Raw genomic sequence first — 20,156 nt, 5'->3', positions numbered from 1 at the left:
AAACACTGAACAGTGTTTTGGCAATCAAAACAGGATAGCGTTTATATCGGAGCATCACTTCCGTTTCGACAGTATCTATAATTACAACAAACGCCATTGACACTTAACTGAAATCGTACCGATTGCCGTGATTCTTATCTTTAAGTATAATCATAACCATAATGTTTCCCCCCTGGGCCCCTGGGTTCAGTGTGTCATCGTGCCCTGAATGGTAAGCCACTAAAAAGTTCGGTAAGCGAGGCCGTTTGAGGTTGCGCCCCTTGCAACGGGACCTGCTACTTTTATGGTTGGAGGGGAGAGTCTAGACGCGAGTCTTTTTTTTGTTAGCGCTGGGAGGTTTGTTCTTATCGTGGTGATAAGAGAAGGGATGTTTCATCTTGGAGCGTTCATCTTGACTTAGGCTAGAATATGGGATGACTCGAGCTAATTGATGAGAGGATGAATGGGGTATCTTGACTGATTAATCGTCTCGACCATCTTTATGAAGATCAGACTGTCAACAATTCTTCTCATTAATGTGTATGTCATCCTATCAGCTCTCTTGGTGTGTTTCCCAAGGCTTCATTCCCTCCTTGGCATCCGAGACCGGGAGAGTCTCACCCTCCTCGTCGCGACAGGACCTGCGGCGTGAATCACGCTATTCCCCACCTCCGCACGTCAAGGTTTAAGGTTACCTTAAGCATACCTCACGAAACAACACTAACACGCCGATGCTATTTTCGACCATTAAAGCCTGTTTACTATACCTCACCCAGATCTTCTATTAAAACAATGCATCCGCGCAACCTGCTGATTTTTACTCATCATCGTTCGATTATTCTGTTCTTTGTTTCCTAGACTGTTTAATTCTTTCTCTTCTTTGAGGCTGGCCTCTATTTTGTCAAGTGGATAATATTATTTGTTTCAGTCACTACTTACAGCCAAGCTTTACTTTTTTTTTTGTTGGTCAAGGATAATCATCATGGCTGGTTCCATTTCTTTGAGGGCTCTTCTCTTGAGTGCTTTTGCCTCGGAGGCTATTGCGAGTTGTGCTTATGGTACGCTGTTGCAGCCGAGAGCTGAGGGCGGCAAGGTTGAGGTTAACACCTTCGGTTACACTGGCAAGATTGTAAGTCATTGAGACCTCAACATCGGTGACAATGCTGACAATTACAGGGCCCTACCAATTGGAACGCTCTCGACCCCCAGGCCAACGCTCTCTGCTCTACCGGCGTGAACCAATCTCCCATCGACATGGTCGTAGGCGCCAACGCCATGGTCCCCGCCAGTCAGCTCAGCCTCGAGATCCCCGATATGCTCGAGGGCGCCGAATTCGAGAACCTCGGTACAACCGTCGAAGTCGTCGCTGGGAAGGGCACCATGTCTTTCCAGAACAACAGCTTCACTCTCCAGCAGTTCCATTTCCACTTGCCCAGTGAACATCTCGATGCTGGAAAGAGTATGGCTATGGAGATGCACATGGTCTGGGAGAGCGCCGATGCCAAGATCGCTGTCGTTGGTGTCTTTATTGATGTTGACGATGGCACTGGTGGAAGCCCTGCTGGTAACGCTACTGCGCCTGCTCCTCCTGCAGCCACACCAGCAGCTCGCAAGCGTGATGGTTTCACCAAGGTTGTTCGTAAGAGTGAGACCGAGAAGAAGGATAAGCGACAACTTCCTGGTGTTGGCGGTTCTTTCTTCCATGTCAACGCTCCCACTACCGCTGCTACTACTGCATCCAACCTGCTCGAGACTGTCTTTGGTTCGGTTGGTGAGATCTCTGAGCCTGGAACTCTTACCAAGACCAAGGGTCTCAGCATGGCTGAGTTGGTCAGCACTCTCGCTGCAGGATCTTTCCAAACGTATGTCCATCCATTGCTACCTTCACTTGAACCATACTAACAATCGATATAGATACGAGGGTTCTCTCACAACTCCCCCCTGCAGCGAGGGTGTCCGATGGCTCGTTTCCGACCAGAAGCTCTCCATCAAGACATCCACCTTCCACAGTGTTCAGTCTGTTATTGGCTTCAACTCTCGATTCCCTCAGGGCGCTCTTGGTGAGCCCAATGCCCTTGCAGGATTGGCGGCCTAGATTTAGCAATGATGATAAGAGGAGGAAGCTTGGTTGTGTAATAATATTGTCCGAGTATACGAGTCTGAGTCGCGCAGGTATACTGACAGGTTCACAGTTAGGAACAAAGAATAGAATCGGTGACATAATGTGGCTGTTGCTCTGTGAATATGTGTTGGGACGGCAAGTACTTCGCGCCGATTGTGACAGCTCTTCGCCTTATCAGACATTTAACTTTAATGACAAGACACACTGGGATAAAGTTAAATGCTTTAGCTCTGTCGGAATGCTACAGTTGACCGAGATACGAGAACAGCATCTATTTCATAGCCAGATCTACAGACGTGAAAATAGTCAAGCGGCAAAACATAGGAAGGGCTGTAAGGATGCAGTTAAGAGATACCGTAGCACACGCAACCAGATTATCACCAATTGTCTTGAATGTCACAAGGATTAATTCGAACAAGAGAAGCATAGGAATCAGTACCAATGTGGTCGGCCTGAAGAATCCCCTTCAAGGTGAAATCAATAGCAGACCTACCAGACAAGGGGCCGATGGCGGCAACAGTGTTTCTATGGCCTTTCAGTACAGCAAAAACAAATCACAACTATTGTCTTTATACGAAATACTTAATTGTCAAAAAATAGAAAAAGGAAACCTGCGTATCGCAGGTGGCTGGATCTCTCCCGCCGGGAATTGAACCCGGGTCTCAAGCGTGACAAGCTTGCATACTGACCACTATACTACGGAAGACGAACAGGCTCAAGCCTGCTGTAGTGAAGGGATTGTGATGGGGTCTCTGCAATTGGGTACTATATAGGCAGCGTGGCATAAACTCAATTCAACTGCATCAATTGACACTCCTACTCAACGAATGAATTATTTTCTAGCAATGCGAACCAATAATTGTAGTAAAACTCAGGACTCCTCTGGTGTCTTGGTCTTAGTTGGGAAAATTGCGTAGCGTCGCGTTGACAAAGTCATCCGGTCCGCGACAGAAGATCAGCTTGGGTTCCTTCTGAGAGGTATCCCCCTTCTTCGTTTCGACGATGTAGTCAACGCAGATAGTAACGATTGACTCGAATAGTTCCGTGAACTCGATAGCGCCACGAGAGCACCATCCGACGATTATTCCGCTCCACTCCCTCTCTTTGAGTAGTGATTCAAGTTCGCCAAGGTTTCCGCCCTTCTCGTCGAGGTCAAAGCCGATGTTGGTGAAGCGCGATGATGTTGAGGCAGGGACTTTGGTCTCGGACCATTGCTCGGCGAGACTTTCCACTGCTCCGTACCCGTGGAGATAACGAGCAAGGGAGATTGTGAGAACGGGGATAGGTGTTGAGGTCGCCATGGGGAGTCCTTTGGAGAGGTTTGTTGTGATGTCTTGAAGTTGCGCTATGAGTCCAGATAATAGTGGTTTGAGTGAAGATGCGGTTGCTGATATTGTTTGACCTGGACTTCGGATCCTGCAGACTTAAATACAGAGCGATTTGACCATCTCTTGAGTATCATATCATACCGTAAGCTGACGATTACAAATATCTAAAGCTGTTGCGAGATGTCGAGGTCTTTCTAAGACGCCGACTTGCCGGCTGAGCAAATCAAAGACATATAACAGACAAGGGTAGAGAGCAAGCTGATTATTCAGAAGAGAATAATTGGTAATTCTCATTATTGACGTAATCTTCTTCCATTGCAGTTTTCCCAGCGTGGTCTATTGTTACCTGGCCACTCTGTCTTGGAAAGGAGCATCTTGTATTTCTAATACCTAAGTAAAAGAATCCACCTAAGCTATTTAGTCTTTATGTTATAATGTAGAATGCAGGTTAGGGATTTAAACGGACTTAGCATCGCGGCTCCGGTGTTAGATCCGGCTGTTGAAGAATATTATGGAGTCCCTTGACAAGTCTGACAGGCGCTCAGTTGACTGGAACTTGTATTTTGAGAGCTATAAGTAAGAATCGGATGTCCGGAAACTGTTGTGTTAGCACAGAGAACCCAGCAGCGGACGAAGAGGTCCCTTTGTCAAAGTGTCATGGCGCAGTTCGGTGCAGCAACAACTGGAGGAGAGGTTGTCGCAGCCTTCCCAGAACGCGTCAAAAACAAAACATGTTAGCATGTCCATTTTCTTGCTTTAGGATTGGTTAATGGACTGACTGCTTGTATAGTTCTTATCACAGGTCCTTCTCTTAATGGCATTGGTTCAGCAACTGCCTCCGCTCTAGCAACCGAGTCCCCCCGAACGCTCATCCTTCTCGCCCGCTCCAAGTCCAAGTACCAACCCGTCATCGACAAGATCCACGAGATAAACGCTTCGATCACTGTGAAGTTTATCGAAACAGATCTAGCGTCTATGGCAAGAGTCCGCGAAGCTGCTGAGGCCATCCTTGCCGATAAAGACATCACTGCAATCGACGCGCTGTTCAATAACGCCGGTATCATCACCAACGATCTTGTACGCACAACGGATGGATTTGAGAGTCAATTTGCAATCAACCATCTCTCGCATTTCCTCCTTACAAACATGCTCATGCCTCTACTGTTGACATCGACCTCCCCAAGAGTCGTCAACATATCAAGCCTCGGACACAAATACTACGAGCCAACGTTTCAAGATCCGCATTTCAACCATATACACCCAGAAAGCTATAACCCAGCTGAGGCATATGCTCAATCCAAAGGAGCTCAGATCCTCTTCTCCATGGCGCTTAACAAGCGGTATGCGCAAAAGGGACTTCGGTCTTTTGCTGTGCACCCGGGCAACATGGACACTGGGATGTATAACCATATAAAATCCGAAGTATTAATGGATATGGCACAGAGAATTACGGGGAGGAGTCTCGAAGACGCAAATGAGGCGCTTACTAAGTCGTCTGAAGGAGGTTGTGCGACTGGCCTCACTGCTGCTTTGGCACCAGATCTACCTGATGGTGTTTTCATGAATGACTGCCAAGTTACTAAAGATCCCGAGTTTGTTGCGGCTTGGGCGCAGGATGCTGAGACAGCAGAGGTCTGTTGGAGAGTCAGCAAGGAGGCGGTTGAACAGAGCGTTGGAGTGGACATGATCTGAGATGAGAATGGTCTAAGATATCTGGTATCCGGACAATAGATTGTAGACTGAATTCCCTGCTAAAGTGTTGTGATGAAATGTTCCGAGTCCCTCTTTTTCTTCTGGTATCTCCTTCATGATTGGATTCCTGGGACGCATCGAGCCGAGCCGAGACTTGGCGTCATTTTAGTGTATGATGGAATATCATAGGAAAGGCTTAGACTGAATTCACAGTACAGCTGATAGGGTGAATTCTTACATCGAGCGGTGGTGAAATACAAGTGCCGATGTCATCTCACTGTCCACATGCGCGACTTCCCACTGGCGTTTAGTCGCTTCGACTACAGTACCTCACCTGCAAGTAACTGTTTGTCTCATCGTGGCATCCCTGGAGAAAGTGGACTGGGACCTCATGGAAGTAAAGTCGACTGCAAGGCAGCATAAGGAACTGGGTGTCAATTGCTAAGATGCTACTTGATAGGGCTGTGCCATGTGCAGGCCATGCTTCGCAGGCTGTTTCCTGAGTGATCTTTGTGCTAAACAAGGATGAGACTAGACTCGATTCTACAAGTGTACGTATGCCATGGATCCACCGACCCCGGTGCCACCATTAGCCTCCAGACCATCTTCGGTTGCATTAGCATGACCTCCAAAGGCCTGGCCTCCATTTCCTTGTCTCCCCTCAGCATTGCCACCTAGGGCACCTCCTCCCTGAATGGCACTGCCGGAAACCTGTCCACCTCCTCCATAGCCCCCGCGAGCTATGCCTCGGACACCAGCTACCTGAGTCGCGCTTGCACCTCTTGCAACACCGCCTTGTGCCACTGACTTGCTAGGGTCAACCCAGACTTCTAACTTGCCACTCTCAGCGTCAATGAGCTTGAACAAGGGTAATGTTGGCTGATAAATCTTTTTCCCATTATAGTGAAGTGCCACATCGCCGTCCAATGTGTATTCACAAGCAACAAGTGCAGTGAATTCCTGCACAAAGGCATTGTCTTTGCATTCATACTCTTGCAGATCTGTTCCGCGATCGGCTAATTGTCTAATAGTCAGTAATAAAGTCACTGAAGCTTCAAGGAAGACCCACGGTGAATGATTTTGAATTTGACGTTCTTCATGATCATTGTCGATTCTTAATTAGAGTCTAAAGTGGCTGTTTTGCTATATGGACATCTGTTATTTGCTTCCTTATACGCTCTACTATATATACTACTTCCTATGATAATTTTATTATTAGCCCGCCAGTTGTTACAGTCTCATTCGAGGAGTTTCAAGTCAGTACTGAACAAGGCGCTGACATCATTGTACCCTTAGTGAGTACCTCTATCACCACAATTTGATTCTCGGTCAACCCAATTCTTTGCCCAACACTGTGGCATGGCGAATCAGACTGTCTTTGAAACATGTTACCTGTGCTGGGCGATGACGATAGGCCAATGAGATAAGCTCAGTACTCGGGAGTGATACTGGAAAACGGAGCACAGACATCTGGACGCGTCATGAGCCACGGTCAACTTGCTCTCAACTTAGAGGCCAGCGAGAAAGTTGTAAGCCCTAGCCACATGTCTTTTCACCATACGCTATTTCGTGCGATATTCAGGCTCTCTGCTACACCAAATTTCAAAGCCCCTGAAAATTGAGCCTTCGGTGAGTACATCGCCAGCACCGTAACCTGAGCGAGGCACAGCGGTTGATGAAGGAGGTGTTGGGCTCGACTAGACACGCAATAGCTCTTCAGTAGCTCAGCCTCTATCGTCATAAATGTGACCCTCTTCTCGTCTCTAATGCTGGAATAAGTTTCTGGATATGAGTCACAGCGACTGCCTCCCCCGTGAACAGGGCTAATTCACATACGTGCGGTTGTTGTAGTCCTGCTTTGTTGGCTCTTGACTCCGCAAAGATCTGGGAAACGGCCCAGAGAGAGTCACCTTGCAGGTCGACAAGGGAAGAATCAGGTATGATGAAGTGTCCATCCTGTTTTTAAAAGCACATGTACTAGATACAGGCTGAGACTCGCCAACCTCAAGTCTCAGCAGAGTCACAAGTACAAACCAGAACCTCTGCTGTCGAAAACTCATGACTGTGCGCCCCGCTTTTCCTTTGTTTTTGGAGTGGGAGAAAAATCAAACATTGGCACATGAGTACCAGCCTCGGCTGCGCCAAGCCAATAAAGCATGGCCAAGATGATGTGGTTTGTTTTGGCGAGCCCAAATTGGTATGGACGTCGTCGTAAGCCCTTCCGCCTGGTCATACGAGGTGGCTCGGGTTTCTCTTCTCACCGAGGCAACCCGCCAAAGAGGATTCTCGTCTGCTTCTGTACGGGCACGCCAAGTCAAGTGGTTGTGATTATAGACTTTCTAAGTGACGGGACGCGACGGCCCGTACTATTAGCAAGCAGCTGTCTCAGATGAGCACAGCAAGGCTCTGCCAGCAACGTGAAATGCCGCGGGATTTCCTTTCAGGCTAAATATATCTACACTTTCTAGTGCCGTCACCCCCAGCCGAATCACGGCGAGCCTGTTGTCCAATGTTTACAGCACCTCCAATCCCGCTACCGCCTTCACCGCTGCCGCCAGTGAATCTTGCATTGCCTGGCTGGTTGTCGAAAGGGTATACGTAGTAGTTGTGCACCGCTGGGTAGTGAGGGACCTCCCGACCTTGCAAACACGAATCACGTATGCCGTCGGACCCTTGCCAATACAGACAACCAATACGGCCCTCAGCCAAAGTATCTGTTCTCTTCTCATCTTGGCTAGGCGGAGGACAGGGCGGTTCGTCAATCCGCCTTGCCTGCATCTTGCATGAAACCTCGACGACTTGAAAAAGTAGACAGGAATGTTGGCTCTCGTCGTCGAGCAAAAAGGTAAGGGAGGCCTTTTCGAAATTGGTACGGCCAACTCCTTGGTTCAAACCTCCTAAGCAATACCCCTCAGACGATTTCTTCAGCAAGAACCAGCCCGCTTGATTGGAGTTATCTGTTTTCCCAATGGGATCGCCGCTTTTAGACTTATCAAGCCACGATCTCATATTGTGATCCTCGCTCGCTTGGAGAAGCGCTTCTTCAATGTTAAAAGGCTCGTCGAAGGTGATGGCGTGATCGGAATTGCAAGATTTGGACTTGCAGAATTTGAATCTCCCGACACGGTGATCAGAGCCAGCTAACGCAGCTGTGTACTGAGCCTTGTTATCGGCTTGGCCAAGCAAGAGACCATCGCCGAAAATAAGTTCATAGCATCGACCTGACAAGTATGTAAGCTCAGTTACGAAAAGAATCACATATCCTGACCTTCAATTATGCCAGACAGAGTCTTGGATGTGCTTGAAGCCTCTTCCTTGTTGGGAGCTGGCGGAGCCCTACAAGAAACGCCATCGTAGGTATAGCCCAGAGGACAGCAGGTAAATCCAACGTCGCTTGAGCCTGCTATATCGTATGGTACTTCGCAGCAGTCGAAAGCAGTGGAAGCGGTGCCAACGAGTCTCTGTTGAGGTAAACAACAGGCGACCCATTCCTTGTCTGCGCTTCGTGACAGCTTCTTGCCAGTGTCGGGCTTGCAACGCAAGACCCTCTCTGTATCTGCATCAGGGTCCAAGATGGATATTTCTTGTCCGATGATATCGGTATTGGGATCTGTCTTCTCGACTCTCACGTTTCGGTGGTCATGATGCACTTCTGTAGCGACAACATATGCTTGGATGATCAGAAGGATGATGGTATGAGAGATAATCGCCATAGTGCTGGCCGATAGAGGCATATTTTTGATTCGCTGTTGATGCAGATAGTGACGTTGATATGAAGGAAGAGGTAGCTTAGAATGTGTCATCAACCATCAGCGTATTTAAATCTCACAGGCGTCTTAAAAGCCGAGTAAACTATCTATTTCACTTCTCTCGTCCTGGTAATCGTATCGGCGTAATCGTTGACGATCCCCGCTTTGGGCCGGTGCAGCTGCGCCGACCAAGTCACACGAGCCCTTCGCTCGAGCCAACATGCATATGCAGTCGCCTAAAAGTCTCATTTCAAGAAAAGGTCTCACTTTCAGTTCTAATGCGAACCGCGACAGACATTGAACATCACAAATGCGAACCCTGTCAGCGATTCAGCCTCCACCCTACGCAAATGGCTCCACTGTTCTTTCAGATCGCTAGATAACTGCTCTAATGAAGTATGAGCTGGCTGTGATAACAGATGCATATCAATACTTGGCTTTCAACCATATCATGAAGATAAAAAAGTGGCTTGAAAGTCGTTCATAGTGAGGTTATGAACGGCCGTGCGCGCCCCCTTGACTACGTTTTCAGCACCAGTCACGTCCACGACATCTAGGGATCACTAAGAAAATGTGGAATGAGTGGTTATATACACAAACAATTACGTGCGAGCTAGGTAAGCAGAAGGTACAAGTAATAGCTTCAGTGAATACGGCGTAATTACAACCTAGTTACCCTTCAAACATGTTAGCCCAGGCATCTCCCCCACGGGCATCCCCTCCCCGAGCATCGCCTCCATACTGACCCACCCAGCGAGCAAAGCCGCCTGACGCATCACCGCCTCGAGCATTACCCCCAGTTCCAGCGCCCCCACGAGCATCTCCCCCACGGGCGTCTCCCCCACGAGCGTTGCCTCCTGATGCATTCCCGCCGTACGCGTCACCACCGCGAGCATTACCACCCAAGCTCCAGTTGATGTTGCTGTCGTGGTCACTTGTAAAAATGGGGGAGCCCGTATTGATATCACTTGCATGAACGAACGACAGAAGGTCTGCAGCGTAAGCAGCTGCGACGGCCGCCGCATACTCCTGCCAGTGTTTGTTCTTATGCGAATCTGAGTAATCGCATATACCACGGATAACGAGGCAGGGTAAGGTGTTCATGATTCCTGCAGCTTCCATCTCAAAACACAACATGCCCAGCTCCTCAGCTAGTATATCTCGGGTGATAGCATGTCTTATAACCTGGTTCCCAGAAGCAATTACTCCGTAATGAATCTTTAGTTCATCGCCATCTCTCTGTGGCCGCTGCACTAGCATCGACAGATCGCAGGATCTGCAGGTACTGTCCAAGTTGGTATGTTCATACGTGCTCTCAAATAAGAGGTCGGTTGCAGGATCAGGCCGGTAGAAACCCTTCTCAGAAAGTACGAGAGCCAGTATGTTCTGTCTTGACTTGCTTTGTGCTTGAAGCTTTGCAATGGCAGTTAACAGAATTTGTGGAGGACCATTGAGACTTCCGGTCCGTTGTACCTTCCCATTTTCCACAGTCTTCCCCATATCATACTGCACTACCCGAGTGCCCACCACGACGTCTCCAAGTCGGATATCAACGTTGGTAGGGGCTCCGCCAGCAATGCCAACCAGCATCGTGAATTGAATGCCGGGAAACGTGCGGCGCATATTGCTTGCTACCACTGCCGCATTGTTCGTTCCATAGGAGGGGAGACAGCAGATAATGATGTTGTGCGGACCAATATGGCCCAAGGTGTATGTATTGCTGTCATGCTGTTTGCCCGGCAAGGGCTCATGGATATCTGAGAGCATGGCTATACTGGCAGCTAACTCAATAGGAAGAGAGCATATCCAGCCCACATTGTAGAGCTCATAAGGCAAACTTGCTTTCCCACGCCGCTGGTTGACACCATCGTTCAAAATAGGCTCTTGACTTCTCGTGTCGCTGGCTATTCGAACACTCTTTGTATTCTTAGTCATTGGTACCTGGCGACGAGAAAGAGGATCAAGCTTGGTACACAATGATATATCCTATCAAGCTGTAATAATACTTCGGGGTTCTTGTACTAGAAATAACCTACGTAGAGTGGAAGTGAAAGCGACGCTGATGGTTTGCCCTTTACATGTTAGGCAGAAATTTCCCATTAGGTACTAATAGTGGAAATGATTGGTCACTATAATGCAAAGCTGGGAAACAGAGTAATGGATTAATTTTATATCAGTCTGTATTTTGATGTAACTAAATTAGTCTTTGTATCAAATTGGGATACTGGAATTCGAGATTGAATTTTAAAATCGCCAATCGCTAGGAATGTTGGAAAGTTGGGTTAATATATATGTAACTGGGCAGACCGTTGGAGTGGCATCTGGTGTGATACGCGGAAGGCCTACCGCAGATCATCAAGCACCTTGACAATGAACCATAGGCTGAGGCGGCTACGACTGAAAAGATGTAGTGAGTTGTTCCAGTCCCTCTTATTCTTCTTGTATGACCTTTCTTATTGGATTCGTGAGACGCATCGAGCCGAGCCGAGGCTTGGCATTATTACCTACCCGTGTCTAATGCTGACAATGCAGGTGAGTCAGCGGTGTAAATTATGAAAACTGAGCTACCCCATTTGAATTAAATTAACATTGTTTGAGGCTCTTTGCTAATATCTTGTATACGGGTCATATGCCTCAGTCTCTTTAGGCCGCCGCCGTAAGGTTCTTTCAATCTCTAGCATGATAGCAATCTCAATATCGCCTAATTGAAGGAGGGATCATAAGTGCACAGCTGGCGAAGTAGCTGATCGAGCAACTCTCCGTAAGGGACCGTGTGGTCTTCAAAGTGGACCTTATGCAGCGTATGCGATGCTCTTCACCCTCGCGAAAATGGCTCTATGAGACTTAAGCTTGGCATGATGCTCAGTCGGCCGCTTGAGCTCGGTCCATTCTTTCCTTTGAGTCTTTAGTAAGGGCAAAAGGTGACACTATAGCAGCCCAGGCGGTTATAAAAGGCCTTTGAAAACCCATGAGATTCTGGGCTTCTTCATCCTTGCGCACAACCCCATCTCTCAGTTTGAGATATCCTTCAGAGACTTCCAAAGTTTGTCCTTCTCCCCGAATTGAAAAGTCCGAAGCTAGCTATTCAAGATTATCTTCATCATGCACTTCCCAAGTCTCGCCACCATCCTCGCCCTCGCAGCATCCACCGTTGACGCTGCAAAGATCAACCTCGAAATCGGCTACTTTTCCCTCGTCATTCCCCCCACCACTGGCAACACACCTGGTATCGGCTGTGGTCCCTGGGCGCTCGCCACAGGCGCTGATGGTTCTACAAAGAGTCCCACTGGTATGAAGGGAAGCGACGAGTGCCCCAACTCAGAGCTCAGGAACTTCTGCCAGCGGTTCGGATGTCCTCAGACGCTGAGATTTGGTGACACGCTTGCTTTCCAGATTCAGTCTGGCAGTGGACAGAGTCTTACGGTTAAAGGAAGTGTTCTTAATGGAAAGTCGCAGACTGTCACGTGTGGACGGTCTGTCGTGACGCACCCTGGGAATAAGTACCGTACGAACATCTGCTACTTTGATCTTTGAGTACCAGGCTGTATGTGGAACTCAGCTTGAGAAATCTGAAAGAGGATGCGGAACTGTGATTTGAGTCACATCTACAGTTGGCAAAGACAGTGGGCATATGAGCGTTTCTGATCTCGCCATGTTTGCCCGAAGTAAATGAGATATTACATACTAAATATGCATTGCCTGCGGTCGAGAACAAAATGCTCAAGTATTTTATTCTCTATCTATCTTAACATGCTTGGGATAATATCGCCTCTCTTGAACGCAGCATGGTCCTTCTTAAAAGCATAAACCCGTGATGCATCTTTGATGGCCGCATGCTGGCATCTTTGGCGGTAGTCTTCATCGTTCGTTCGTAAAAGCATCATATTGACTGACCACCCCAGAGCTGTAGTTATAGTTGATGTACCTCCCAACGTCCCGCAGCATTCTACCACTCCTACTGACCCTCGCTAACCCTCGCCCTCCTGTTCAGAGCCAGCTTCGCGTGCGACGCTGCTTCCATCACCCTGGTTCATCTCGGTGGCTTCATCCTGGCCAGAATCCTGTCCCTCGGGCTCAGGGTTATCGTCCGTTCTCAATCTGGGATCCCGACTTTTGTCATGCTTGAATCTCCTGCAATACCCAATCCTATATCCCTTATAAGGATGCTTATATCTCATATATCTGCGCCAACGAGGCAGAAAATGGTTGATTGGCTCTGCGCTAGTAACCCGCTCAGCAGGGTATCGTTCTTCGCCTGGCTGGGTTCGTGGCTTTGTGCACACGTCGCGAATCCATTCCCAGTCCTTGTCTGTGAGCATGGGAAGCGAACTGGGATGGTCGTCGTGGAAGCGCTGCAGCTGACGTCCAAGCTCATATGGCATGAAGCGTTCAAGCGCGGTGACTGCGTTGAGATAGGGTTCAGTTGACATTTTGTAGTCTTTGAATTGATAGTAGTGTGGGGAAGTATTGAGAGAGACAACGGTATATGGCTGTAGATATGTTGTGGTGATTGAAGGAAGATAAAGAAGGCACTGGCTTTAGGCACGGAGGTCTTTAATAATTATTCTTGTAATGGTAAGTCACTTGTATTTCTGTATTGACTCATAATACGGCGTCTTTGTTCTTCCAGTGGGAAGGTGAATGTGGTATGTTCTTCAAAGCGGGCAGTGCAGTCATGCAGTTCAACGCACTGCTCCCCAATCTAAAAGTTGTGAGCTAGACGTGTTATTGGCTGTTGAGACTTGTGGCTGAGAGCTTATTCCGGCAGAGAGAACCTAGTCCATCTGAACATAGATTACTTCGGCCGGGCATTTAAAAGATCACAGCATAGAAAGCTATAATTATTAAACACGTCCTTAGTCTATCGGTAATCTTATCCATTTTGTACAACCCATATGCCATTGTTCTCAATACAGTCATTTCCCAGACTTATTCCAACACCGATGCTTTGTGTACCTTACTGGGCACAACATGAAAAACCTCTCTTGATCTTATAGCATGGTCCTTCTTACAGCCCGAAATGTCACATACCTCATCCCACCATGAGCTATCATATGGTATCACTCGTACCAGCGGCTGTCCATTCTCACCCAAGAACCGAGAAATGTAAAGCCCAAGAGGACCATCCTCTTCCTTTTCTCCATCCACGTTACTCACCCAAAGCCACCTCGAGGACGCTGGTATGAACCCACTCTCTTCCCTGCCTCGCTCCTCCATCACCACAGTACCAAGCTCTCCCAGTGCTAGAAACTGAGGATCCCAAGCACCCTCTTGCCAGGTTACACTTTGTATGAGGTATAGTGCTTCCATACGGACATCGTGAACTCGACATAGACGAGCGATACCGGACAGTGGAAGCAGTATACCCTCGCCGAGAGTGATATGTCGAGGAACACCGTTGCGGACCTGCTGCTTTAACCACGCTGTGCAGTCGTCAAGCAGAGCTTTGAATGTCTCCTCGTACCGGTCATAAGACAAGTCGCACGGTATTAGGATACAATCCAAGTGGATCTCTGATATAATGCAGTGTATCTCCAGTAACTTCAGCCGGTGAAGATGATCCTCGTCAAGGTCGCTCTTGAGATACGCCCGGATCACCTCACGCCATGACAGCGCTTGTTTGTATAGAATTCGGCCGCGTAGATGAAATGACTTGATGAATTCCGGGTCTTTCAGCGCCACTACGTCGTGGGCTTGACCTATATACGCCATCATAGCACTGTTGAACAAACGCCATCGACCAAGAAGGGATTTTGGTAAGTCTACCCCAAAGATTGGTGGTTCTGTGGCAGAGACTGTATTTATCTGCATGTAGATCGGTATGGCTGATATTATTTGGCGGGAGTATTGACACATCATAGAAAAGCAGAGGAATGTATGCTGAACCGACGTAATCTCATCCTTACTACCTTCCGTGCTCCTCTGCTGCGCAAGATGTTCGTTCAACAGAGCAGTAACACTTTTCAGTATACTGTCCACCGACCGATGGTTCCCTTGCAGAATCTCAAACAACGCCATAAGAATCGTCATGACCGTCATGGTCCGTACGGAGACATGAGCCGGGTCGAGCTTTAATCGCTCGCGAAGACCTTGAACACCCTTGAGGTAATGCTTCAGCGACGCAGCGTGATTTCTGTTCTTGATACTGCTCGGCCCCCAAACCTTGAGCGGTGAAGGTTTCGCTTGCACGATAGACTGCTTCGTATCCCTCGCGTCATCGGCGATAGCAAGGGTTAAGGCGCCAAGTGCTAGCACCAGCTGACGAATGGAGTCATCTTGATGCACACCAGTAAGAATCGTCCCCTCGCAGAAATCCATGTAAAAGCTCCCCGAGAGCTCCGGTGCCACGTGATACCGAAAGGCATCGAGGTACGGTACACTGTGTCCATCGAGCCCAGGCAGCGTAGACGGAGCCAGCGGCAGGAACTTTACCGGCACGACCTGAGTAGGCGACACGGGGACAATCTCAAGCTTGGGAGGCTGCGTCTCATACCCATCGCACACAAAATCCCCACGAATACACCGCGCACACGCTGGTTTTCCCTCGTCACACTTGACGCGTCGAGTCTTGCACGTCAAGCACCCACTGCGGACCTTGGGTTTGCTGAGGCGATAAAAGCGCTGCTTGGATCTTGCGTTTCGTCGCGGGATGAGCTGGACGGGGAGGAGCAAGGGCCCTGCAGAAACGAGGGGAGGAGAATGATTGGTCGCCATGAGGAGGGAGGGAGGAGAGTACGGCAGTGTCAAGAGGGTCGACCCAGTGATTACCGAGCAGGATTCTTATATCGGCACATGGATGAATGGGGTCGAGTCAGCAATTTAGGGCTGAAAACTAGCGGAGAGTGCCGTGCAGTTTCTGGACTAGTCTTGTGGGGTAGTTGTCTCTAAGAAAAGATCTTTGGTACTGAGTGAATTATTAATATATACAGATACATCTTCTTGGGCTCAGGTTTGTGTTAAGATTAGTCAGGTCAGCTTGGAGCAGTTATAAATATTAAATCAAGGAATTGTATGACAAACTTGGAAGATTCCAAAGACATCTCGTGTGCGGTACCCGAGTGAGAGTCTGGTCTGACAGGAGGCCCTAGCGTCACACGAAGGAGCAAGAAGCTCAAGGCAGTTAGTTTTCAGCCAATAGATAAGCTATTCTTATCCAGCCAATTACTTACTTGAACTCGTAACCCCACAATCGGAGAGTCGCGGGAGGAAATGGAATGATAACCTAGACTATCTCTCGAAATGGTAAACTGGCCTACTCAATAGTGGTATGCATCTCTTGAACAAGTAAAGATATAAAGGAGGCCAGTTCCGGAAATTCCACTGCCTAGAGAGCTCCCTAAAAAGGTACTTTCGCCATGTTTGCTCTGCTACCGCGGCTTTAATCATCAGATCGCACGACTTTGCCAGACACCAGAACTTCATAACGTTGCAGCAAATACCTGTAGGTACTATGAATTTTGACTTACTATAGATTCAAAAGGAATTTCCCCCCAGAGCCTTGCGTCTTGCTTATTGATTGCCCAATGGTGAAGGTTTATGATTGACCGTTCTTTGACAAATTGGCGTCACAGCAGTCGGAAGACAGATCTAGACCCCGCCCTCAACTACCGTGGAGATCCCCACTGTTTCCAGCGACATACAACTGCCGCCAAGGTCAACTCTATTCAACAGCAGCGGACGACGGCTCAGAATAATGGGTTTGCGAGGGCCATTGCTACGCTGACTGATGCATATTAAATACCTCGTTCTTTGCGAGTTCTAGAATTCCGATGTCACCGCTTCATCACTTTATACCGTTTAGCTATGTTCACCATGTACGGTCTCAAACGGATCCCGACCTTTCTTGCGCATTGCTTATTTATCTCACAAGCCGCGGCTCGGACCACCTCTTCTGAGGTATGCGACCTCAAGCCTGACAGCCGCATGCCAAACGGCTCATGGGACTCTCACCTCCACGTCCTGGACCCAGTTCGTTTCCCGCCTATCCCGGGATCATACAAATTCGGTACATACACAGCATGGGATGCCACCATTGAAGAAACGCGACTCGGCTGTTCACATATGGTTTTGATTCAACCGTCGGTCTACGGAAATGACAATACCTTGCTCATTGATACTCTCAAGGCATTCGGGCCGGACAGGGCCCTGGGTGTCGTCGTGTTTGACATCGCCAACACATCAACTGCACAACTTCAAGAATGGAATGACCTCGGCGTTCGTGGTGTTCGGTTAAACTTTCAGTCAACGGGTGATGCACCGCAGGCCAAAGAGCTCAGAGATATGATGCAGAGGTATGCAGATGCGATTCGACCTTTTTCCTGGATATTGCAGATCTATATCGCCATGAAGGACTTACCTGGTATCGAGCCCGTGATTCCAGATCTGGGAGTCAAGGTCGTTATCGACCATCTTGGCCACCCAGATATCCCAAAGTCGAACATCACCGGGGCTGCTCTCGACCCGCAATCTCTAACTGGATTTGACTCAATGTTGCGACTCTTGAAGGGAAATAACACTTGGGTCAAGGTGTCTGCTGTCTATCGCCTTTCAAAAGCCCCAGGACCCTTGTACACTGGCCTTGATCCTGTCATCCTTAAGCTCTTCAAAGCAGCACCGTCTCGACTTGTTTATGCCTCAGATTGGCCACATACTAGATTCGAGGGACTCGATATCAAGCCTTGGACTTCCCATCTTCTTGATCTGACAAAAGGAAATGTTCAGCTGCGAGATCAGCTGTTTAGGGAGAATGCACGGGAGCTGTGGGGTGGCAATAACACAATAGCCAGTTCAGCGAGGCCTTGACCTTGAGGCAGCATGTCTATTCGAACCCGAACGTTCCTGTGCTCTTATACAGCTAGTTAACCAGTTATACATAGTGACTGGGCATGAAGTCACACACAAACGCCGAAGCAGCTTTTCCTCTTCCAAACCTTACACCGCATGATAATGTGTAGCTTCTCTTAATGCTTGCTAGACTGACTAGGGACTGGCTCCATGATCCCCGTTATGGAGGACACAGCGCCTGTCTAAAATTCTGGCTTGGGACACGATGCTCCACTGACAGTGGTCGGTACCTTGTTGCCATGAGCAAAGTGACCATTTTGACTTTACATCGCCTCGCAAATAGTATGATACTTACCGAACATACGCCCTAACCCAGCGACTCCCTTGTCTCATTCAGCTACAGAGCCATCTTTCTGAAAATGGTCTCGGATGAGCTTCAGGTAAGCTTCCATCCACTGATCGTTGACAAAAACCTGGTGAACCTGGTATCTCACCAGGCCTTGAAACACACTCGCAGCATCTGACAGCAACAGGTCCGCAATCGGCGTGGCTCCCTCGTCGTCCTTCCTGAGTTTGCGTTCCGCAGCCGCCAGCATCTCCTTGTATTCCATGAGCTTCGGCTTCGTCCTCTCGATGCGCTCGATCGCAGCGGGTCTCGTCTCGACACACCCCGGGGGCTCTCGGCTCAGCCCCGTCAAGACTGGATACTGGGCGACGACTTCGATGGGGGCCGCCATCACGCCATCAAAGTCGATGACGCCGACAATCTGGAATTCTTCATTGACCAGGAGGTTGTGGGCTCCGAAGTCGCGATTGACAAGGCTGAAGGATTCTTTGCAGGGATTTTGTTGACGATATAGGGACATGAGGTGTCTGAAGAGGATCGGGTTTGCGAATGAAGACGCTGTATTGACATCAGGAGATGCGTGCTGCACGCAGACCTGAAGAGCGTGGTTTGAGATATCTTCATAATACTCCAATGATGAGCTCCAAGGTCCCTTGCCAGTCTCTGTCTCTGGGCCGATGAAGAAGTCGGACGTTTCTTTATCCTGATAGAGGCTCCTGATCTGACTGAACTTGAAGGAAGATAAGGTTGCTTGAATCTCAGCCATTTGGTTTCTGAAAGCCCGATCTTGGTCTGGCGTGCCGAAGAGTCCAGCTTCATATTCATTCGCATCTCGCAATTCCGTGGCGACTGTTCCGTGAATGTAATCCATGAGAACGTATGGAGCGCCAACCTCGGTGTCTGTATCAACGCTGTAGGAATGGACTACAGGGACGGGAATAGAGGTCTTGGTCCTTTTTATTTGCGAGTCTCCATTAGTATGACTTCCAAATACGTGGCTCGAGCGCATTTACTTGAAGAACTTCATGCTCGAGACTTCCACCTTGAGAGCGCTGGCCACATCGGGGACTTCGCGGTCGCCGAACACGGTGCGGAACTCTAGGAGTCTCACCCTGGCAACCCAGCTGGTACCGTCGGTGAAGTCAATGCGGCGTACCATGTTAAAGTGGCCGATGGAAAACTTCTGGCTGAAGGTGCAAGGGACTCCATTGTTGAGCGCTGAAGAAAGGGATAAGAGATGATCCCAGTTGAGCTTGTCGAGGACTGCTAGGGCTCGACCGTGGAGCTCGTCGCCTGGATCGTAGGCGTCAGCTCCAATCCAGGAGGTGCTTCCGACGGGATCAGCAGTGGCGTTGCTCATCTTGAGAGGGATGAGATGCTGGAGATGAGCTGATGAGAGAAGGGAGATTGGTGTGATGTGACTGTGAAAGGAACAGGGGGAGGGCTGAGGTGGTGAAGTCTAGCACAAAGAGAAAAACCGGGGCTAACAGTGATTCACGCTCCATGCCATTTGAGGATGATTCCATTCGTGACGCGTAAAACCCTTTCATGTTTCTAATTCTCATTTCTGTCAAGATCTGGTCTAATGTAGACTGAAGTTTCCTGAAAAGCGACTACAGCAAACGCTTCCGATAAACACCCCAGCCAGTATTGAAAGAAAGTAGCCAGCATTCATTGTCATGACTGCGAGCATGCTAGACAAATTGTTAGTTACTGCCTCTACTCAGTGATACAATGATAGATCAAAACACCTACAGCAAATAGCTCACGCCCGCGATCAAAACATCTATCGCTCCCAGCATCATAGCCTCATTCGCTCTCCAAGGTCGATTGCTTGTCTCACTACCTCGCGACTCCACCCGTAGACCTTTCGTTCGCCTCCGTCTGAGACCATCCCTGATACTGTAAAAGTTGACGCGTAACGCAAGCAACATGCGTAAAATAGTGGCAAAGGCAATGAGGAAAATGCAAACGCCTGCATATTGTCCTGTTGTTTCTGGTGCGAAAGACTTTGTCCAGAGGAGTGTTGTCGTGGAAGTGAAGAAGACCATGTTCATTTGCTCCATATCCATAGCGCTGGAGCTAGAAGTTGACATGGGCATTGAACTGCCCGTCGATGTAGTCATGTCCATTTTCATTTTGTGTAATAAGATAAT

At 48.7% G+C, this 20,156-nt stretch overlaps 10 protein-coding genes across 10 annotated transcripts; 4 read left to right on the top strand and 6 right to left on the bottom strand.

The window, feature by feature from the left end:
• Positions 1–961: 961 nt before the first annotated feature.
• On the top strand, positions 962–2,074 carry FTJAE_9086 (carbonic anhydrase; the record flags this gene model as incomplete). Its single annotated transcript, XM_037355970.1, has 3 exons — positions 962–1,108; positions 1,156–1,841; positions 1,894–2,074. The coding sequence occupies 3 exons, from the start codon at positions 962–964 to the stop codon at positions 2,072–2,074; spliced, it is 1,014 nt and encodes a 337-aa protein (XP_037203841.1).
• Positions 2,075–2,997: 923 nt separating this feature from the next.
• FTJAE_9085 (uncharacterized protein) lies at positions 2,998–3,402 on the bottom strand (the record flags this gene model as incomplete). The annotated part of the gene is made up of 1 exon (XM_037355969.1): positions 2,998–3,402. One exon carries the CDS (start codon positions 3,400–3,402, stop codon positions 2,998–3,000), a length of 405 nt encoding a protein of 134 aa, XP_037203840.1.
• Positions 3,403–4,086: 684 nt separating this feature from the next.
• On the top strand, positions 4,087–5,121 carry FTJAE_9084 (NAD(P)-binding protein; the record flags this gene model as incomplete). Its single annotated transcript, XM_037355968.1, has 2 exons — positions 4,087–4,162; positions 4,220–5,121. 2 exons carry the CDS (start codon positions 4,087–4,089, stop codon positions 5,119–5,121), a joined length of 978 nt encoding a protein of 325 aa, XP_037203839.1.
• Positions 5,122–5,664: 543 nt separating this feature from the next.
• On the bottom strand, positions 5,665–6,227 carry FTJAE_9083 (uncharacterized protein; the record flags this gene model as incomplete). The annotated part of the gene is made up of 2 exons (XM_037355967.1): positions 5,665–6,137; positions 6,191–6,227. The coding sequence occupies 2 exons, from the start codon at positions 6,225–6,227 to the stop codon at positions 5,665–5,667; spliced, it is 510 nt and encodes a 169-aa protein (XP_037203838.1).
• Positions 6,228–7,566: 1,339 nt separating this feature from the next.
• Positions 7,567–8,855, bottom strand: FTJAE_9082 (cystein rich; the record flags this gene model as incomplete). Its single annotated transcript, XM_037355966.1, has 2 exons — positions 7,567–8,342; positions 8,390–8,855. The coding sequence occupies 2 exons, from the start codon at positions 8,853–8,855 to the stop codon at positions 7,567–7,569; spliced, it is 1,242 nt and encodes a 413-aa protein (XP_037203837.1).
• A 687-nt stretch (positions 8,856–9,542) lies between these two features.
• FTJAE_9081 (Pfs domain protein) lies at positions 9,543–10,805 on the bottom strand (the record flags this gene model as incomplete). The annotated part of the gene is made up of 1 exon (XM_037355965.1): positions 9,543–10,805. One exon carries the CDS (start codon positions 10,803–10,805, stop codon positions 9,543–9,545), a length of 1,263 nt encoding a protein of 420 aa, XP_037203836.1.
• Positions 10,806–11,972: 1,167 nt separating this feature from the next.
• FTJAE_9080 (amidase signature enzyme) lies at positions 11,973–12,404 on the top strand (the record flags this gene model as incomplete). Its single annotated transcript, XM_037355964.1, has 1 exon — positions 11,973–12,404. One exon carries the CDS (start codon positions 11,973–11,975, stop codon positions 12,402–12,404), a length of 432 nt encoding a protein of 143 aa, XP_037203835.1.
• Positions 12,405–12,838: 434 nt separating this feature from the next.
• FTJAE_9079 (transcriptional regulatory) lies at positions 12,839–15,584 on the bottom strand (the record flags this gene model as incomplete). The annotated part of the gene is made up of 3 exons (XM_037355962.1): positions 12,839–13,360; positions 13,902–14,569; positions 14,777–15,584. 3 exons carry the CDS (start codon positions 15,582–15,584, stop codon positions 12,839–12,841), a joined length of 1,998 nt encoding a protein of 665 aa, XP_037203834.1.
• Positions 15,585–16,682: 1,098 nt separating this feature from the next.
• On the top strand, positions 16,683–17,672 carry FTJAE_9078 (tim barrel metal-dependent; the record flags this gene model as incomplete). Its single annotated transcript, XM_037355961.1, has 1 exon — positions 16,683–17,672. The coding sequence occupies one exon, from the start codon at positions 16,683–16,685 to the stop codon at positions 17,670–17,672; it is 990 nt and encodes a 329-aa protein (XP_037203833.1).
• Positions 17,673–18,043: 371 nt separating this feature from the next.
• FTJAE_9077 (kinase-like domain protein) lies at positions 18,044–20,138 on the bottom strand (the record flags this gene model as incomplete). The annotated part of the gene is made up of 3 exons (XM_037355960.1): positions 18,044–18,953; positions 19,014–19,421; positions 19,756–20,138. 3 exons carry the CDS (start codon positions 20,136–20,138, stop codon positions 18,044–18,046), a joined length of 1,701 nt encoding a protein of 566 aa, XP_037203832.1.
• Between the last annotated feature and the right edge of the window lie 18 nt (positions 20,139–20,156).

This window comes from Fusarium tjaetaba, assembly GCF_013396195.1.
Source record: "Fusarium tjaetaba strain NRRL 66243 chromosome Unknown NRRL66243_c0000203, whole genome shotgun sequence".
NCBI lineage: Eukaryota > Fungi > Ascomycota > Sordariomycetes > Hypocreales > Nectriaceae > Fusarium > Fusarium tjaetaba.
The sequence above is the reverse complement of the archived record's forward strand: the minus strand, read 5'-3'. Positions and strand labels throughout refer to the sequence as shown.